Below are 16137 nucleotides of genomic sequence, written 5' to 3'. Positions count from 1 at the left end.
CTTGTGTTTATTTTTTATTTTTAAAATGTTTATTTGGTATATACAACACTCCTCTTGCTTTTTGTAGATCACTTATTACAATTTGAAAACTAGGATCTGTTATTCCAATAGCTCAATAGCATTTTGGGGGTGTTTTTTAATAAATTAAAAAGTCTATCACTAATGAAGTAAAAAATCACAAAGTTTGTAATTTCTACAACCACCTTCAATTTTATAATCATGGTACAACTTGCCTATATTAAGAGCTGGTTTCTGAAAGACAAAAAATTTGTACTATAAGGTAATCTATACCTTTATTTCCCTGCATACTTATTTGCTTACTACATGAGATAACATTGTTTTGCTATGCATCAAAAAGTAACTTCTAAAAGAGATTTTTAGTTTGAAAAAAATCTTTTATGATTATTGCATACTGCAATTCAGACTAAATTAGAGTGAACTGTACACTATTCAAAACCATACTCAAAACACATTAATAATGTGTTTTGTACTGTTATATATCCCCTTTTGTACTGTTATATATCCCCTTTTATAATCATGCTTTTTTGAAATGAATGTATATATTTCCATACAAATGAAAAGCAACTGATACGTGCTTTAAAAATATATTTCGTCACTTTAAGATATCATTTCAGTATTAAAAAGAAAAATGCAGATATTAAAAACTATATTGAGACAGTATGGCTTAATGCAAAAAAGAGGACTTTTCCTGCAAAAAGGCAGAATTTAAAAATCTGCAAGATGTACTACTCTGTATGTACTCTTTCCATGGAAACTACATTGTAGAAACAAAATCTCTATCTTAGAGAACTAGTTCTGAGAAATAATGACTATCCCTAAAGATATTATACTCTCAATTTTTACTAACTTAATACTATTTCTGTTACTACTACAAACATTAATTTTGGGATATATTTAACTTAGATTTGGGATAAAATTAGTCTTTCAAAATATCAATGTAAGTTAATCTAGTTGACTGGCATTAAGAACACAAAGGCCCATGCATTTATCTGTGCTTTCCCTTGTAGGTTGACATATTACTTCAGTCTTTTTCCATAGACAGTTTGAAGACCCTGGACAGAATTGAATGATGTGAACAAATCTGGTGATGATACTAAATTTACTGTCCCTTCTCCCATTTAATTTAATTAAGAAGCACCAAAACTGGAGCCAAGGTTTCAAAAAAATTTAACAGCAGGAACTATAATTTAATCACATCATATCACACTATGTAACATTATATATTTTGCCTATTGATATGTAACACAGTTAAGTTTATTACAACCATTATTTCCTAAGTCTTATGGTATAAGTGCTCCTTTTCAGTATTACTGCTTATTTAATAGTGTTTATATTGTAACATTCAGTAAATCAATGATACTATTGTGCAATGCATTGTGCCATTTCTCCCTACCCTGTGTTAAGATATGAACAAAATCAATTAAGAAAACCAACACAACTATTAAAACTGAAATGAGGTACCAACATCACAGATGCATGTCTGAGTAGGTCAACAGCATTTTCCCCATAATGTAATTTCATCAAAAAGGCTTCTCTTTCAAGCTAGCATTATTTCAGCAGCAGCTCATCTTCTGGACAAGTAAATCAACGGTTTCAAGTGAAAGAAGAGATTCTAAGAAAACATCAATGTACATTACTAACTAAAGAGGCAAACTGCTGGTGTCAGTTTAACATAAAATTGTGCACTTTCTCTTTCCACATGTGACTTAGTTCATTTATGAGATGACAACAAAACTGAGTTCTTGTGGTATACCAATGAGATGGACTAATTTGTTCAGAAACCTCTTATTTGTTTTAATATTTAAATTATAACAATACAATAACTAGAAAAAGGCCCGTACCCTCAGTGGCTTTAAACCACACCAACTTTTGCTTTTCGAAATTACAATGCAGTTAAATCTATGCTTCTGCAACAATAGTGCAATACGGTATCCTTTCCTGAATAAAGGAAGTGAGGTTTAGGTAGACTATTGCCAATTACATACCAATTCTGCATGTTTGATATAAACTACATCAGGAAAGCTAAAACTGACTTGTACATCTATATTCAGCTGAAGCTTCACATAAGCAGTAATGAAATGATAGGTGCACTCACTTTGCAAAACTACTTCAAAAAACAAATGACAAAGTAGTTAAGAACAATGGAACATCTATCTGTTTTGTGTGCCAGATGTAAAAGATGAATGGACCCTGTGGTTACTTGCACTATTTGCTATTTGAATTATATGAAGGTAAAATTAAGACTTAGTCCACTTCCATCTCCCCAGATGATTTAGTATGCTGTGTGCTGTCTTTTGTTGCATCTGGTTTAGTTTCCGTTCCACTCTGTCCATCCATTGGTCCGTTATGTTCACTATTAGCTTTTGTTTTGTCTTCAGCCACTTCTACTTTTGGTTTGGGTTTGTAAATGATGGGGTTACAGAAATTATCTAGCTCCTAAAGACGAGAAAAAATATTTAAAATACTAAGTTACTATTAACTTTCAAAATTCTATAATTTTTCTAAAATTTCACAAAATTTCAAATTCCTAAATTTATAAGCTCAGCCACGATACCATTATTTCAACAGCTTCATGAATGATTTACCTTCTGACTAGTGAATGTTTGCGGCAATCAAACTCTAAAATGGTTTTTATATAAATTTGGTACTAGGGATTGAACTCAAGGGCACTTAACCACTGAGCTATATCCCCATCCCTTTTTATTTTGAAACAGGGTTTCACTAAGTTGCTCAGGGTGCCTCACTAAGTTGCTGAAGCTGGCTTTGAACTTTCGGACCTCCTGTGTCAGCCTCCTACATCCCTGGAATTACAGGCATGTGCTACCAGACCTCACAAAATATTTTTGTATCTAACCTTTCTAAAACTTATTTCATAATTTAAATACCATTTACTTTGGTAGGAATAACTTTTAAATAATGGACATAAATACACATACTAACAACACTATTTTTTGGAAATAGGTGAAGAAAAAAGCCATAAAGTAAACTGAACATTAATTATTTAAATGAATACAAGGTGTCTTCCATCTGCTTTTTATGTGTCATATTTTAAAAAATTACTACATAAGACTAATCAAATTGGAAAATCTGAAAGACTATTGTCAAAGAGATTGGTGCAGAGATACCAAGAAAGTAAAATCTTAAGAGTGTTTTAGTAACAAACTACTCATAGTACTCTAAAAAAGTCTTCTTTATTTGACAATATCTTGAACATTATATCTAAAGAGATACATCTCTGTATCTAAACCATTATGTTCAATGGCTACTTAGTGTTATATAGATGCATCCATTTATTTATATAGCAGTTCCTAGAATTGTCATTTCTAGACATGTTAAATTATATACAGGTTAAATTCCTATATAAATTTTCTGACAGTGTCCCAGGAAAGTTCTAACAAATTTAACTTAACTGCTCAGGGGAAATCATCCATCTCTCTACATCCTTGCCAACTCTTGCAAAGATTGTAAAAAAAAAAAAAAAAAAAAAAAAACAAGGGGCTGGGGATATAGCTCAGCTGGTAGAGTGCTTGCCACCCACACACAAGGCCCTGGGTTCAATCCCAGGCACCACCACCACCACACACACATACACACAGAAAATATATATAAAAAAAAATATAAAAAAGATTTGGAATTTTTAGGTTAATTGTAAGGATGAATTCTATTTCATATATTTTTGTTTATTCTTTTCTCAGCTGCTAATGCAACAAGCCTTTTACTAATTTTTCTATTTGATGCTGATTTTTTTTATAAAGTTTTCCATGATAACTTTTTTTTAATATTAGTTTTTGGTGGACACAACATCTTTATTTTAGTTTTATGTGGTGCTGAGGATCGAACCCAGCGCCCCGTGCATGCCAGGCGAGCGTGCTACCGCTTGAGCCACATTCCCAGCTCCTCCATGATAACTTTTGACATTTAATTTGCCTAGCTTATCTCAGGATCAAGCTTTTGAAAACAAGATTTTACCACAGAATTCACAAATTTCAAACCGGGTCCAAGATACCTATACTGCAATGAAGACTCAGAGGTCTCGCCGAATCTCTGAGTTTGAATTTACAGCTGTCAAAAATCATCACACTGCTTTACTTCACTGTTTTACTCTTGAATTAAACACCAGTCCTGTGTGACAAATTAATAAAAAGAACAGATATTCTATACCTAGAATCACTTAAAACAAATTTAACATAATAAGAGATTAGCCTTAAATTTATTTTTGAGTTCTTCTGCATCTTTTTCTTTGGGTACTGAGGATAGAACCCATGAGCACTTAACCACTGAGCCAAACCCCCAGACCTCCTTTTATTTTTTTTTTTTGAGACAGTGTCTCACTAAGTCGCTGAGGCTGGCTTATAACTTTAGAACTTCCAGCCTCAGCCTCCTGAGCTGTTGGATGACAGGCATGCATCACAATGCCTGGATACAAATTATTTCTTGAAGTATGATTTTATTAATCAATTTCAGTCCTTGAACTCATCATTAAAAGGGAATTTGAGGCTGGGGCTATGGCTCAGCAGTGGAACAATTGCTTAGCATGTGCGATACACTGGTTTCATTTCTCAGCACCACATATAAAGAAATAAAATAAAAGTCTAACAACTAAAAAAAAAAATTGTTTCTTACCTTAGACTTTGCAACAATTTCCGAAACTTTAACCACAGGTTCTTGAGTGAGACTTAATTTATTCTGTGCATTCATCTTAGTGTTCAGCCAAATCATGGCATCGCTGATATATTTTTCAACTTTTTCCATTTCAGCAGGATCCAAATGATCGTATCTTTCATCCTATTAAACAAGCTTTACTTAATGTTAATTTATTTTCTGGTACGCACCAGTTAAGTGATAATTTCTGTTTAAAAATTTAGATTCTTGGGGCATGGGTTGTGGCTCAGTGGTAGAGCGCTCGCCTAGTGCATTTGAGGCCCTGGGTTCGATCCTTAGCACCACATAAAAATAAAGGTATTGTGCCCAACTACAACTAAAAGATAGATATTTTTTTAAAATTTAGATTCTTATTGATTGCACATCTAATAAATATTCATGTGAAGAAGCCACATACAAATATAACAAAGCTAAAATGATTAGAAGAAATAAAACCAGTGTGAATTTAAAAAGAAGTTTTCTGAAGAAGTCAGATTTAGAAAAGAATGATTAGTAGAGAATATTCAACAAAAAAAGCACTGTAATGGAATGGAGTTTGTTAGAGAATAGGAGACATTAGGTGACAGGCACATAGAAGGCTAGACAGAAAATGCTGAACATACAGTATCATGATGCTAAGGTTCCTGAACAGGAGAATGCTACGTAATAGAGACAATCTAAGAAGTCATGGATTAGACTGGTAGCTACAAAACCAGAAGTGGCAAGATAACACACAGCAAGATGATGATATGATTAATTACAGACTGAACTGAGAAAACCAAGGGAAAGAGAATTCAATAAACCCAAATAGGAAGACAGAGATCCCATTTTAAAGCCACCGGTTTTCTGAGACTCCAAGAAGTTCTGCTTGTATGATTACAAATCACATACCCACTATATCTGACTCAGTTTCCAGGCTGCCACGTTTTCTTGAATTTATTCATACATCATGGATTACTTAAGTTTCCTTTGCTAGTTCATCTTCATTCATCTCTCTACCTAAACGCTTCAAAAATTTCTCTAGCCTGAACCTCGTTCTTGAACTCTTAAATAGGAGTCTAACTTCAATACCTACCTCTTGTTTTGAACTCGCGATTTTATCTTCATCTACTCTTTCAGTTTTCCCCAACTTAGTAAGTGGAAACATCATCCTTTCAGATAAACATCCTTGGAGGATTTTTTTACTTCTCTTTCTGATATGTTTACATCGTATCTATCATAATTCTTATAAGCTCTAGTTTCCAAATACAGGTGAAAAATCTGACCACTTCTTGTCCCTGTATTATCTGTGTACAAGCTTCCACCATTTCTTGCTTGTATTACTTGAACAGAGTCTTAACTTTGTCTACTTCCGAACCCTCTAAAAAGATAAATCAGGTCACTAATATGCTTAATTACCTCCAACAATTTCACATCTCTGGGCTGGCTAGGACTTTCATGATCTGGCATCCATACCTACTATTTTAAGCTCTCTACCTACTGTTTTAAGCCACACTAGCCTTCCTGCTATTTCTCCAACATGTTCTCCTCTGGGACTTTTCAGCTGCAACTAGTCCATTTTGCTGGAACATTTCTCTTCCAGTTATTATTATATCTTGAGCCCTCACCACTTTCAGTTCTCTTCTGCCATGTTGTGTCCCACTGGAAGTCCACCATTCTCTGACAAATCACCACCTCAACAGTGCCTTACTTTCTCCACGCACTCAAGAAGACAGCCAAAGCCTAGAAAGTACTGAGCCACAGAATTTAAATCTTGGCATTTTCTGTTGTCTGCCTGTTCCTTCTTTCTTTTCCTTCTTTATACACTATTTGTGATGTTAAGTAAATACGGAAAGTTATTTGCAGACTTATTCACAAGTAGCGTGTATGGCTTTTACTTTTAGGCTACCTGGATTGCAATTTCTGTTTTACAAACCTCATTGATCTCTTCTGAAACAGAATAACTTTCTACATTGTGTAACAGGTAAAATAGTATAGCTGCTGAAAATCTGTAGGCTGACACCAGACCACCTAGGTTTAATTCACAGTTCCCCATCATTTACTACTTATACAATATTCAACAAATTGCTTCAGCACTTCAGTTTGCTTATTTGTAAACTGAGACAGCAGTATTAATGCTGTCAGGGATATATCCTTGTGGGAATAACATGAGATACCCCAAGAACAGTGCTTAAAATTCACCACTGCTTGATAAATGTAAGCTCCTATATCTGAAAAGTTTCTGGTGCTGGTCTTTCCTACACAATAATGCAGTTATAACAATGATAAAAAACTGGGGGATAAAAGTGAATTATTTATTTGAAAGTAAGACCAGTAAACCTGTCCCATGGGTCAAGTTCAAGTGACTGCCTAATTTGGTGGTGGTGGTGGGTTACTGGGAATTGAAGTCAAAGACACTAGGCCATTGAACCACATCTCTAGTCCTATTTTGTATTTTATTTAGAGTTCCTTAGCGCCTTGCTGAGGCAGGCTTTGAACTCTCTATCCTACTGCCGCAGCCTCCCCATCTGCTGGGGTTACAGGTGTGTGCTACTGTGCCTGGCTAGCGATGTTTTTAATAAAAACCCTTTTTGGGGAACATGACCACATCCATTTGTTTACCTACTGTCCATTGCTGCACTACAACAAAGAGATGAAGAGTTGTAATGACAATATATTAAACACTGCAAAGATTCATATTTATTAATTTTCTTCTCAAAGATAAAATCTGGTAACCACTGGTTTAGAGGAGGAAAATGGTATGTTTAATTTTGTTAAATTTTTCTGTTATAGTTACATAAATTATATGTCCATTTGAATATATCTCTCAGGCCTACAAGTATTACAAATTTAGTATGTATCTAAAAAGAATAAAGGGTATATATGGGGGAGCAAGGATGATTAATGAACTGTGAACATGACCAAAAGCAACTAAAAAAAAAGCAGCCAAAAAACAAGGTAAAGACTATGAGAGTTCAGTCTCTCATAATCCCACTGGGGAAGAAAATGTTTCCAAAAGAATCTCTTTTTCACTGTATGGAAAATATAAAAATGAAAATCTTTTTTAAAAAGAAAACAATTTGCGGGGTTAGGGTTATGGCTCAGTGGTAGAGTGCTTGCCTGTATGTACGAGGCACTGGGTTCAATCCTTGGCACCACATATAGATAAAGAAAGGAACTGTGTCCATCTACAACTAAAAAAAAAAAAAAAGAAAAAAAAAAGAGGAAGAGGCCATGTGACTATGCAAAATGATTGAAGTGATGCAGTCACAAGCTAAGGAACACCTAGTCATCAGAAGCTGGAAGAGGCAAGGAACAGATCGTCTTCCAGTGTTTTCAGAGGGTCAGAAGCCCTGCTGACACCTTGATGTTGTATTTCTGGCCTGTTGAATTGTGGGAAAAAATAAGTTTTGGGCAGGAGTTGTGGCTCAGTGGTAGAATGCTTGCCTGCCATGTGTGAGGCCCTGGGTTAATTCCTCAGCACCACATATACATAAATAAAATAAAAGATACATTGACAATTACAAAAAAACACAATAATTTGGTCACTGGATTAATGTATATAGTGGCTTGAGGAAAATCTACAAAAGCCAATGATTTTAAGTGTATCAGAATCCTCTATTAATAACTGTCTTCAATTAAAAAAAAAAGTTTTAAGTATGGTTATACAAAGTCCCTGGAAATGGACAGCAACAACTACTACAGCTCTGTGGCTAAGAAGTTTTGGACAGATCCCACCTTTCCCAGGTACACACACCATCATTACATATTGTCCTTATTAATTCAATACCTTGTTTCTATAGGCTTCTATCACTTTCATGACAAGTTGAATCTTTTTTCCCAAGTCATTTAAAGCTTTTGGTCTCTCTTCATGTTCCATGTACCTCATTTGAATAGGCTGGCCATACTTCTATTAATAAAAGAAAAATGTTAAAAAGAACAAGAGCTTTAACATAAAATTTATTTGGCTCTTTGGAATAATATAATGGCTATATTAAAACATGTTCCCTCTATTTCCCTACAAAGAAGTACTTCCACTGGCTTTTGTTCATTGTTAAGGAAGAATGCCTAACAAGCGCCTTATTTCTTTCTCATTTATACAATTTAAATCCAAAGTCCCAATCAAAACTTACTTTTTTTTTTTTCAAAGATAGGTGAGAATACTTTACAAAACTATTAGAGAAAGAAACCATAAGGACTATTTTATAGTACATACAGAATTCATGGATTTTAAACTTGGTTTCAAAATTAATATAACTCTATAACCATGTAACTGTATATGCAACATGATTATTGACAGTTAATATTTGCTATCTTTTATATATGTGTGCATAGTATATATATATATAAAATCATTAGATTAAAATGCATACTCTAATTTCTTTCTCTTCTAAGTGCTTAGATTTATTTCTCAATGTTAAAACCACCTACACAAACTTTTGAGAGGGAAGCACATGAAGGAGAAAAAGAACTATTTTCTCTTAAATTCTTTTATATACTAAGATAAAAATGAGAGCAGATTAACAGTAATTTCAGATTTACAGAAAAGTTACAAAATAGAAAGCCAACCATTATCACTGCTTTCCTCTAATGTAATATCTAATGGTACATTTGTCAAATCTGAAAAAAAAAATTCAACACTGACAAGTTAATATTGAACAGAATCCCAGTCTTTATCCAGATTTCACCTCTGTTCCAGGATATCATAATGCATTCAGTGAATTTAATTTTCAAAGAGGAGCAGATATTTCACTTTTTTAAAGGTCACCTCAAAAACAAAACTAGGGACTGGGTAATATAGCTCAGTTGGTAGAGTGCTTGCCTCACATACACAAGGCCCCAGGTTCAAGGCCCAGCACAACAACAAAAACCACTACCACCACAGAAATGTGAAAAATTCTGTTAACATTCATTTCTATGGCTTCTTAATATACTTAAGGCAAAGAATCAAGGTTAAGTACTGCTAAGATTTGCAATTATGTCCACTGGCCTCAGCTGCTTGGCTTTCCCAATATTAAAAAAAAACGGGCCAGGTGTTGCAGCACATGCCTGTAATCCCAGCTACTAGAGGGGTTGAGATTGGAGAAGTGCACGTTGTTGGCCAGCCTCAGCACTTAGGGAGACCCTGTCTCAAAACAAAAAGTAAAAGGACCAGGATGTAGCTTAGTGGTAAAGTGCCCGGGGGCTCCACCCCAGTACTGGAAAAAAAAAAAAAAAATAATGTACATTTCCCTTAGGGATGTGGCATGTTAAAAAAAAAAAAAATCACTGAGAATATAAACTATGATAATGCTTAATTCTTCTGATATAAACAGATTTTTCTAGTTGCTACTTATTCCCTTTGGAAATAATTTACTGGCATGAAAATAATTTTTGCATGATTATTAGTTTCTTTTACTTTGAAGTAACATCTTTTGTGTTTTCTTACCCTACTATCCCCAGTGCTTAAAGGGCTGTAATTTCCAAATTCTAAAATCCTTATTAATCACATCACTAGCATCTATGTAATTTCTTGCTACTCAAAGAGTGGTTCATAAACCAGCAACACCAGCATCACTTGGAGGCTTTAATGAAATGTAGAAACATGGGCCCCTCTCATATCTACTAAATCAGAATCTGCTTTTCAATAATAGCCTAAGTAGTACATATGCACATCAGAGTAACTCAAAGATCCACACTTCCAAGAAATGACTAAAATTTCCTTTCATCCTTCCAATAAAACTTAGAGGTATTTTTTTTCTAGAATGGGGAAAGGGTTGCACAGCATAGCCAGCATGGACAAAGAAGCCAACAGTGGTCCTTCCTCAAAATCATACCAATGACTTAGGAAAGGCAGACATGGTGGCCAAGTTTAAATTTTTTTTCTGAAAGGACATTCAAGAGCAGAGGTGCTATCTCTGACATCTTGGCTGCTTGGTTTTTCCATCAGCTGCACTGCAAAAATACAACAGGCCAGAGTGTTATTACTCCCCAAATCACAGAAGTGAAGGGTGATTCTTCCAATAAGTAGGAAGGGATCAAGTTGATAATTCTAACACTTCTTAAAAAGACAACTCACTAATACATAGATGCAAAAGATTAATTCTGTTCATTTTTTAGACACTTACATTTTAGTATTATGATTATATATTATCTCAGTTACACAGCACTAGTTACTTCTTATATTTCCATAGTAAATAAAAATCAGCATATTGAAATGATTATCTGCATTCCCATATTGATTACATCATTATTCAGAAAAGGAAAGGGACAAAATCTATTCATGAATGGACAAAGAAATGTAATACAGTTCAGCCTTAAAAAGAAGGAAATCCAACCAGGCATGGTGGCCCACAACTGTAATCCCAGTGGTTGGGAGGCTGAGGCAGGAGTATCACAATTTCAAAAACAGCCTCAGCAACAGAGAAGTGCTAAGCAACTCAGCAAGAACCTGTCTTAAGTAAAATACAAAATAGGGCTGGGAATGTAGCTCAGTTAGATTCTCAGTACTGGGGAGAGATCCAATCACTTGGAACAACTTGAATTAACCCAAAGGACATTACACTAAGTGAAAATAGGTTAGGGAAAAAAAGACAAATACTGCATGATCTCATGGGTCTACATTATAAAGTCCAACTCCAAAGCAGATAGTAAAATGGTGATCACCAATTGGATGGAGAGACGAATGGGGAGACAATGTTGAAAGAATGCAATATTTCAATTAGATAAGAGATAAGCTGAAGAACACAGCTGATAACAATATTATATATCTGAAAACTATGTAGATTTTAAGTGTTATCACAATAAAAGTATGTTAAGTAATGCATCTGTCAAGTCTGATTTAGTCACTTTTTTTAAGTGTGTTAAATGAAACATTAATATTAATTCAACCTGTTTCTTTTTACTTTTTTCCATTTTTTAAGTTAAATTTAGTTTATTCAAATGTTATATTTGACAGAATACAATTCAATTCATAATACACAAATAGAACAATTTTTCATGTCTCTTGATTTAGCCATTCTAAGATATATATATATATTCATATGCATATAAACATGTTGTACACCATTAAATATATATAATTTTACCTGTCAATTAAAAATAAATTTAACTAAACAAGTACATTGCCTTTATACCATAATTTTTAAGAACCAAATATTTCATTCAACCCTAATATGGAACTTCAAAATTTTTACCTTTAGTTCTTGAAGCTTATCCACATAAACTTGTTTAGGTTGGTCCTCTCCTTCTTCATAAAGCCAATTTTCTGTGTCCTCCAGTATTGAAGACAGTTTACTCATGTCCTAGTTATACATTTAAGAGAGACTGATTACAAATGCTTTCCTGATTAAAAAAAAAAAAGTCATCAAGAAAAGACAGGATATTTTTCAGTTAAATTTATGATTTTTCTGACTCATTCATTAACATGTTTTTCACCATGCTTTAATTTGGAAAAGAATTATATTCCCGAAGGCTCAGGAAGATTGATAACAAATTTGGTACACTTATCAATATAATCCATACTGACATTTTCAGGTAAGATTTAAATAGCTCTCAAAGATTATGAAATTTAGACTTACTTCTGGAGTGATGAATTTTTCGTAGACAGTGCCCAGTCTGTCTCTAAAATCATATACATATTCTTCGACTGCATTCTTAGCATCGTTTCTTTCTTTCTCTAACTTATCCTGCATTATCATCTTCCCCTATTCAAAAAGTTTCAGATTAACTGTCGTAAGAACATACGTTAGAAAAGTGCAAATCAAAACCATAATGGCACCACTTCATACCTATTAAGAGGAAAATATTTTAAGAAACTGAAAATAAGTATTCATGAACATGTGGAGAAACTGAAACCCTCACACATTAATGGTGGAAATGTAAAATGCTGCAGCCACCATGGAAACTGACAGGTTCCATAAAAAACACAACACAGAATTAGAATTTTATTCCTCCAAAGATACCCAAAGGAAATGAAAGCTGGGACTCAAAACAGTATTTGTTAATTACAATTATTCACAATAGCCAAAAAAATAAAAACAATTCAAGTGTCCATGTACAGATCCATGGATAAATGAAATGAATGTACAATCAATGGAATTATTATTCAATCTTAAAAAGGAATGAAATAGGGACTGAGGTTGTAGCTCAGTGGTAAAGCATGTGCCTTGAATGTGAGTCACTGGGTTCAATCCTCAGCACCACATAAAAATAAATATATTCTGTGTCTATCTACAACTAAAAAAATATTTAAAAAAAGAATAACATCTGGTACATGCTACAACAACATAGGTAAACACAAAAGGACAAGTACTCTGAGTTAATTAGAACAGGTAGATTCAGATATAGAGAAAGCAGTACTGGGGAATGGGAGAAGGGAAGAAGGGAAAGTTAATCCTTAATGGTTACATAATTTCTGTTTTGAGGCAATGAAAAATTTTGAAAATTGTGGTGATGTTCATATAACATTGTGAATATAATTAATGACACTGAATTGTACATTTATAAACAGTTAATATCGGGCTGGAGTTGTGGCTCAGCAGTAGAGCAATCGCCTCACACATGTGTGGCCCTGGGTTCGATCCTCAGCACCACATAAAAATAAATACATAAAATGAAGGTATTGTGTCCAACTACAACTAAAATAAATAAATAGAACAGTTAATATGGCAAATTTTATGCTATATTAAAGCATAATTTTTAAAACTTCATATTGTAATATGCAAAAATCACTATATACTTTTTAAAATGTGTGAACTGTGTGCCATGTGAGTATCTTCATTTTGTTGCATATGGATTTCCAGTTTTCCCAGCGTCATTCGTTGAAGAGGCTATCTTTTCTCCAATGCTTGTTTTTGGCACCTTTGTCTAATTTAAGATAAAAGTAATTATGTGGGTTAGTTTCTGTGTCCTCTACTCTGTACCACTCGTCTACCAGTCTACTTTGATGCCAATACCACACTGGTTTTGTTACTATTGCTCTATAGTATATACAGTTTAAGGTCTGGTATAGTGATGCCACTTGCTTCACTCTTCTTGCTAAGGATTGCTTTAGCTATTGTGGGTCTCGTATTTTTAATGAATTTCATGACTGCTTTTTCTATTTCTATGAGAAATGTCATTGGGATTGCATTAATCTGCGTAATGCTTTTGGTAGTGTAGTCATTTTGACAATATTAATTCTGCCTATTCAAGAACAATGAAGATCTTCCATCTTCTAAGGTCTTCTTTAATTTCTTTGAAAGAGTTCTGTAGTTTTCGTTATACAGGTCTTTCACTTCTTTCATTAGGTTGATTCACAAGTATTTTATGTTTTTTGAGGCTACTGTAAATGGGGTTGTTTTCATTTCCTTTCAAAGGATTTGTCACTGATACAGAAATGCTTTTGATTTATGGGTGTTGACTGATTTTGTATTCCTGCTACTTTGCTGAATTTATTTACTGGTTGTAGAAATTTTCTGGTGGAATTTTTTGGGTCTTCTAAGTGTAGAATCATATCGTTGGCATAAGGGGTTGGAGTTGTAGCTCAGTGTAGAGTGCTTGCCTAGCACATGTGAGGCCCTGGGTTCAATCCTCAGCACAACATAAAGAAAATAAAAGTATTGTCCCCACCTCCAACTACAAAAAAATATTTTTTAAAACAACTGCTGAATAAAACAGACTGTGTCAATTATATATACTCAGGTTCACACCCTAGTTTCCCTGTTTATCAGCTTGAGATCAACAAAGTCACCTAACCTCCAATTTCTGATCCTAAAATAAAGTGTGGAATTGTAACTTACTGGGATGTTAGTAAGACTGAGTAATTTATATAAAATATTTAGTACAATGCCTGGTACTGAATAAATGTGAGTCTCAGTAGGGGATACTAAGTGACTGATGCTGAGATTTGGAGAGTCTGAATCCAAAGGTTACTCTCTGACCCTAGGCAGCTTAGTATAGATTGGCCTGAGTTTTCTCATCTAAAAAATGGAAACCTATGCTTCATATATTTGTTTCGAGGAATAATAAGATATTAAAAGTATTTAAAGTTGTTAGCAAAAAGTATTATAATCAAAAACTAATAATCTACAGATAACAAAATTGTCATTTTAAGAAAAATGTGGTATTTTAAACATAAGTTCTTTATAAACTACAATGCACTGACATAAATAATTTAAGATAAAAATTAAAAACTACGAAAAATGTCATATATGATACCTGCCAATCAATTCATTCCTTTGGGAAAATTAGCCTCCTAACATAATACAAGACCTCAAAGAACGCTTACTTCACACAAAATGTACTTTTGATGTAAGTACACAACAAAAAAGTATTTAAAGTCAAAATTTCTTGTTAAAATAACGTACAGTTGGTGGTAAAATAGAAGGCACTCTTGAGACTGACCTCTTAATGCCAGCCAAGCTTGAAAAAATTAGGAACCATCACTAAAAAAATGAAATAAATTACTTCTAATATAATTACTGATGAAGAAATAAAACTTGTTACCTCAAGAGACTAGTATTAAACATGTAAGAAAATGTTAATAGAAACAGATTTTTAAAATCTATTCAACTAAAGTCAGAAAACATGACTAGAACCTTAATCTCAAAGGATATGCATTTTAAAAAATGGAGTTGCTCATAACTTCACCATGTGACATGAGATGGTGCTTCTACTAATGACAGAACTTAAGGGGGCAAGAATCCCAAGTCTCAGAAAGGTTCTTCTCTTTAGAGGATATAGTATTATCTTTCATATAAATAAGATAAAATTATTATAAATGATATTAATCTAGTTCAGTATTTTGTCAAAAATTATGTGAGTGAATGATCTGCTTAATAATTCTTCTAGTATTTTTCACTTATTACCCAGAATTTGGAGATTACTGACTATAAAATATCAGAATATACCACCACGTTTCAAAATTCAATCAGACTTATATACCTCATTTTCAATGTAGCTGTTGAGAAGATCTTGGCCCAGCTGTCTACATAGGGTACTCTGGATAGGTAGATCAACACTCTTGACTTTTCCCTTTTTAATGGTCTGATTTAATCGTTCTTGTTTTTCTGAGGGTGCTGTCTGAAACAAAAATTTAAGAAAAGTGAAAATTTCTAAAACTAGCTTAAAAATAAATTTAAGAGTAATTTTAGAAGTGAAACAAAAATGTAAAAGTCAAACTACTACTACTATTATACTTTAAAAATAATACAATAGTAAATCTGTTCTACATAACAAATATTGGGTCATAAATGTAAATCTATAGTACAAACAGCTGCTACTTCACACACACTATGATGACCATCATTTAAAAAAAGTAAACAGGTATTGGTGAGGATGTGGAGAAACTACAATCTTCATGTATTGTTAGTGAGACTGTAAAACATATAGTGATTTTTGAAAACTATGAAGCTCCTCAGAACCTTAAACAGAGATACTGTATGACCCAGCAATTCCATTTCTGGGTATTACACCCATACAAAAATGTGTACATGATTTTTCATTAACAGCAGTATTCATGATGGTTAAAAAAAA

The 16137-nt window shown here is 33.5% G+C and overlaps 1 protein-coding gene across 1 annotated transcript in view; it reads right to left on the bottom strand.

Moving 5' to 3' along the window:
• Nucleotides 1-436: 436 nt before the first annotated feature.
• Hspa4l (heat shock protein family A (Hsp70) member 4 like) overlaps nt 437-16137 on the bottom strand; it is a 46283-nt gene continuing 30582 nt past the window's right edge. Inside the window, exons 14-19 of the mRNA XM_026390925.2 lie at nt 15547-15684; nt 12201-12326; nt 11817-11924; nt 8432-8551; nt 4645-4806; nt 437-2457 (exon numbers count right to left, since the gene is read on the bottom strand). Of these exons, the coding sequence (XP_026246710.2) occupies nt 2266-2457; nt 4645-4806; nt 8432-8551; nt 11817-11924; nt 12201-12326; nt 15547-15684 (846 nt within the window). The 3' untranslated portion in view covers nt 437-2265. The remainder of the gene's footprint in view (nt 2458-4644; nt 4807-8431; nt 8552-11816; nt 11925-12200; nt 12327-15546; nt 15685-16137) is intronic.

Source organism: Urocitellus parryii, chromosome 10, assembly GCF_045843805.1.
Source record: "Urocitellus parryii isolate mUroPar1 chromosome 10, mUroPar1.hap1, whole genome shotgun sequence".
NCBI lineage: Eukaryota > Metazoa > Chordata > Mammalia > Rodentia > Sciuridae > Urocitellus > Urocitellus parryii.
Note: the sequence above shows the minus strand (reverse complement) of the source record. Positions and strands in the feature narration are given on the sequence as shown.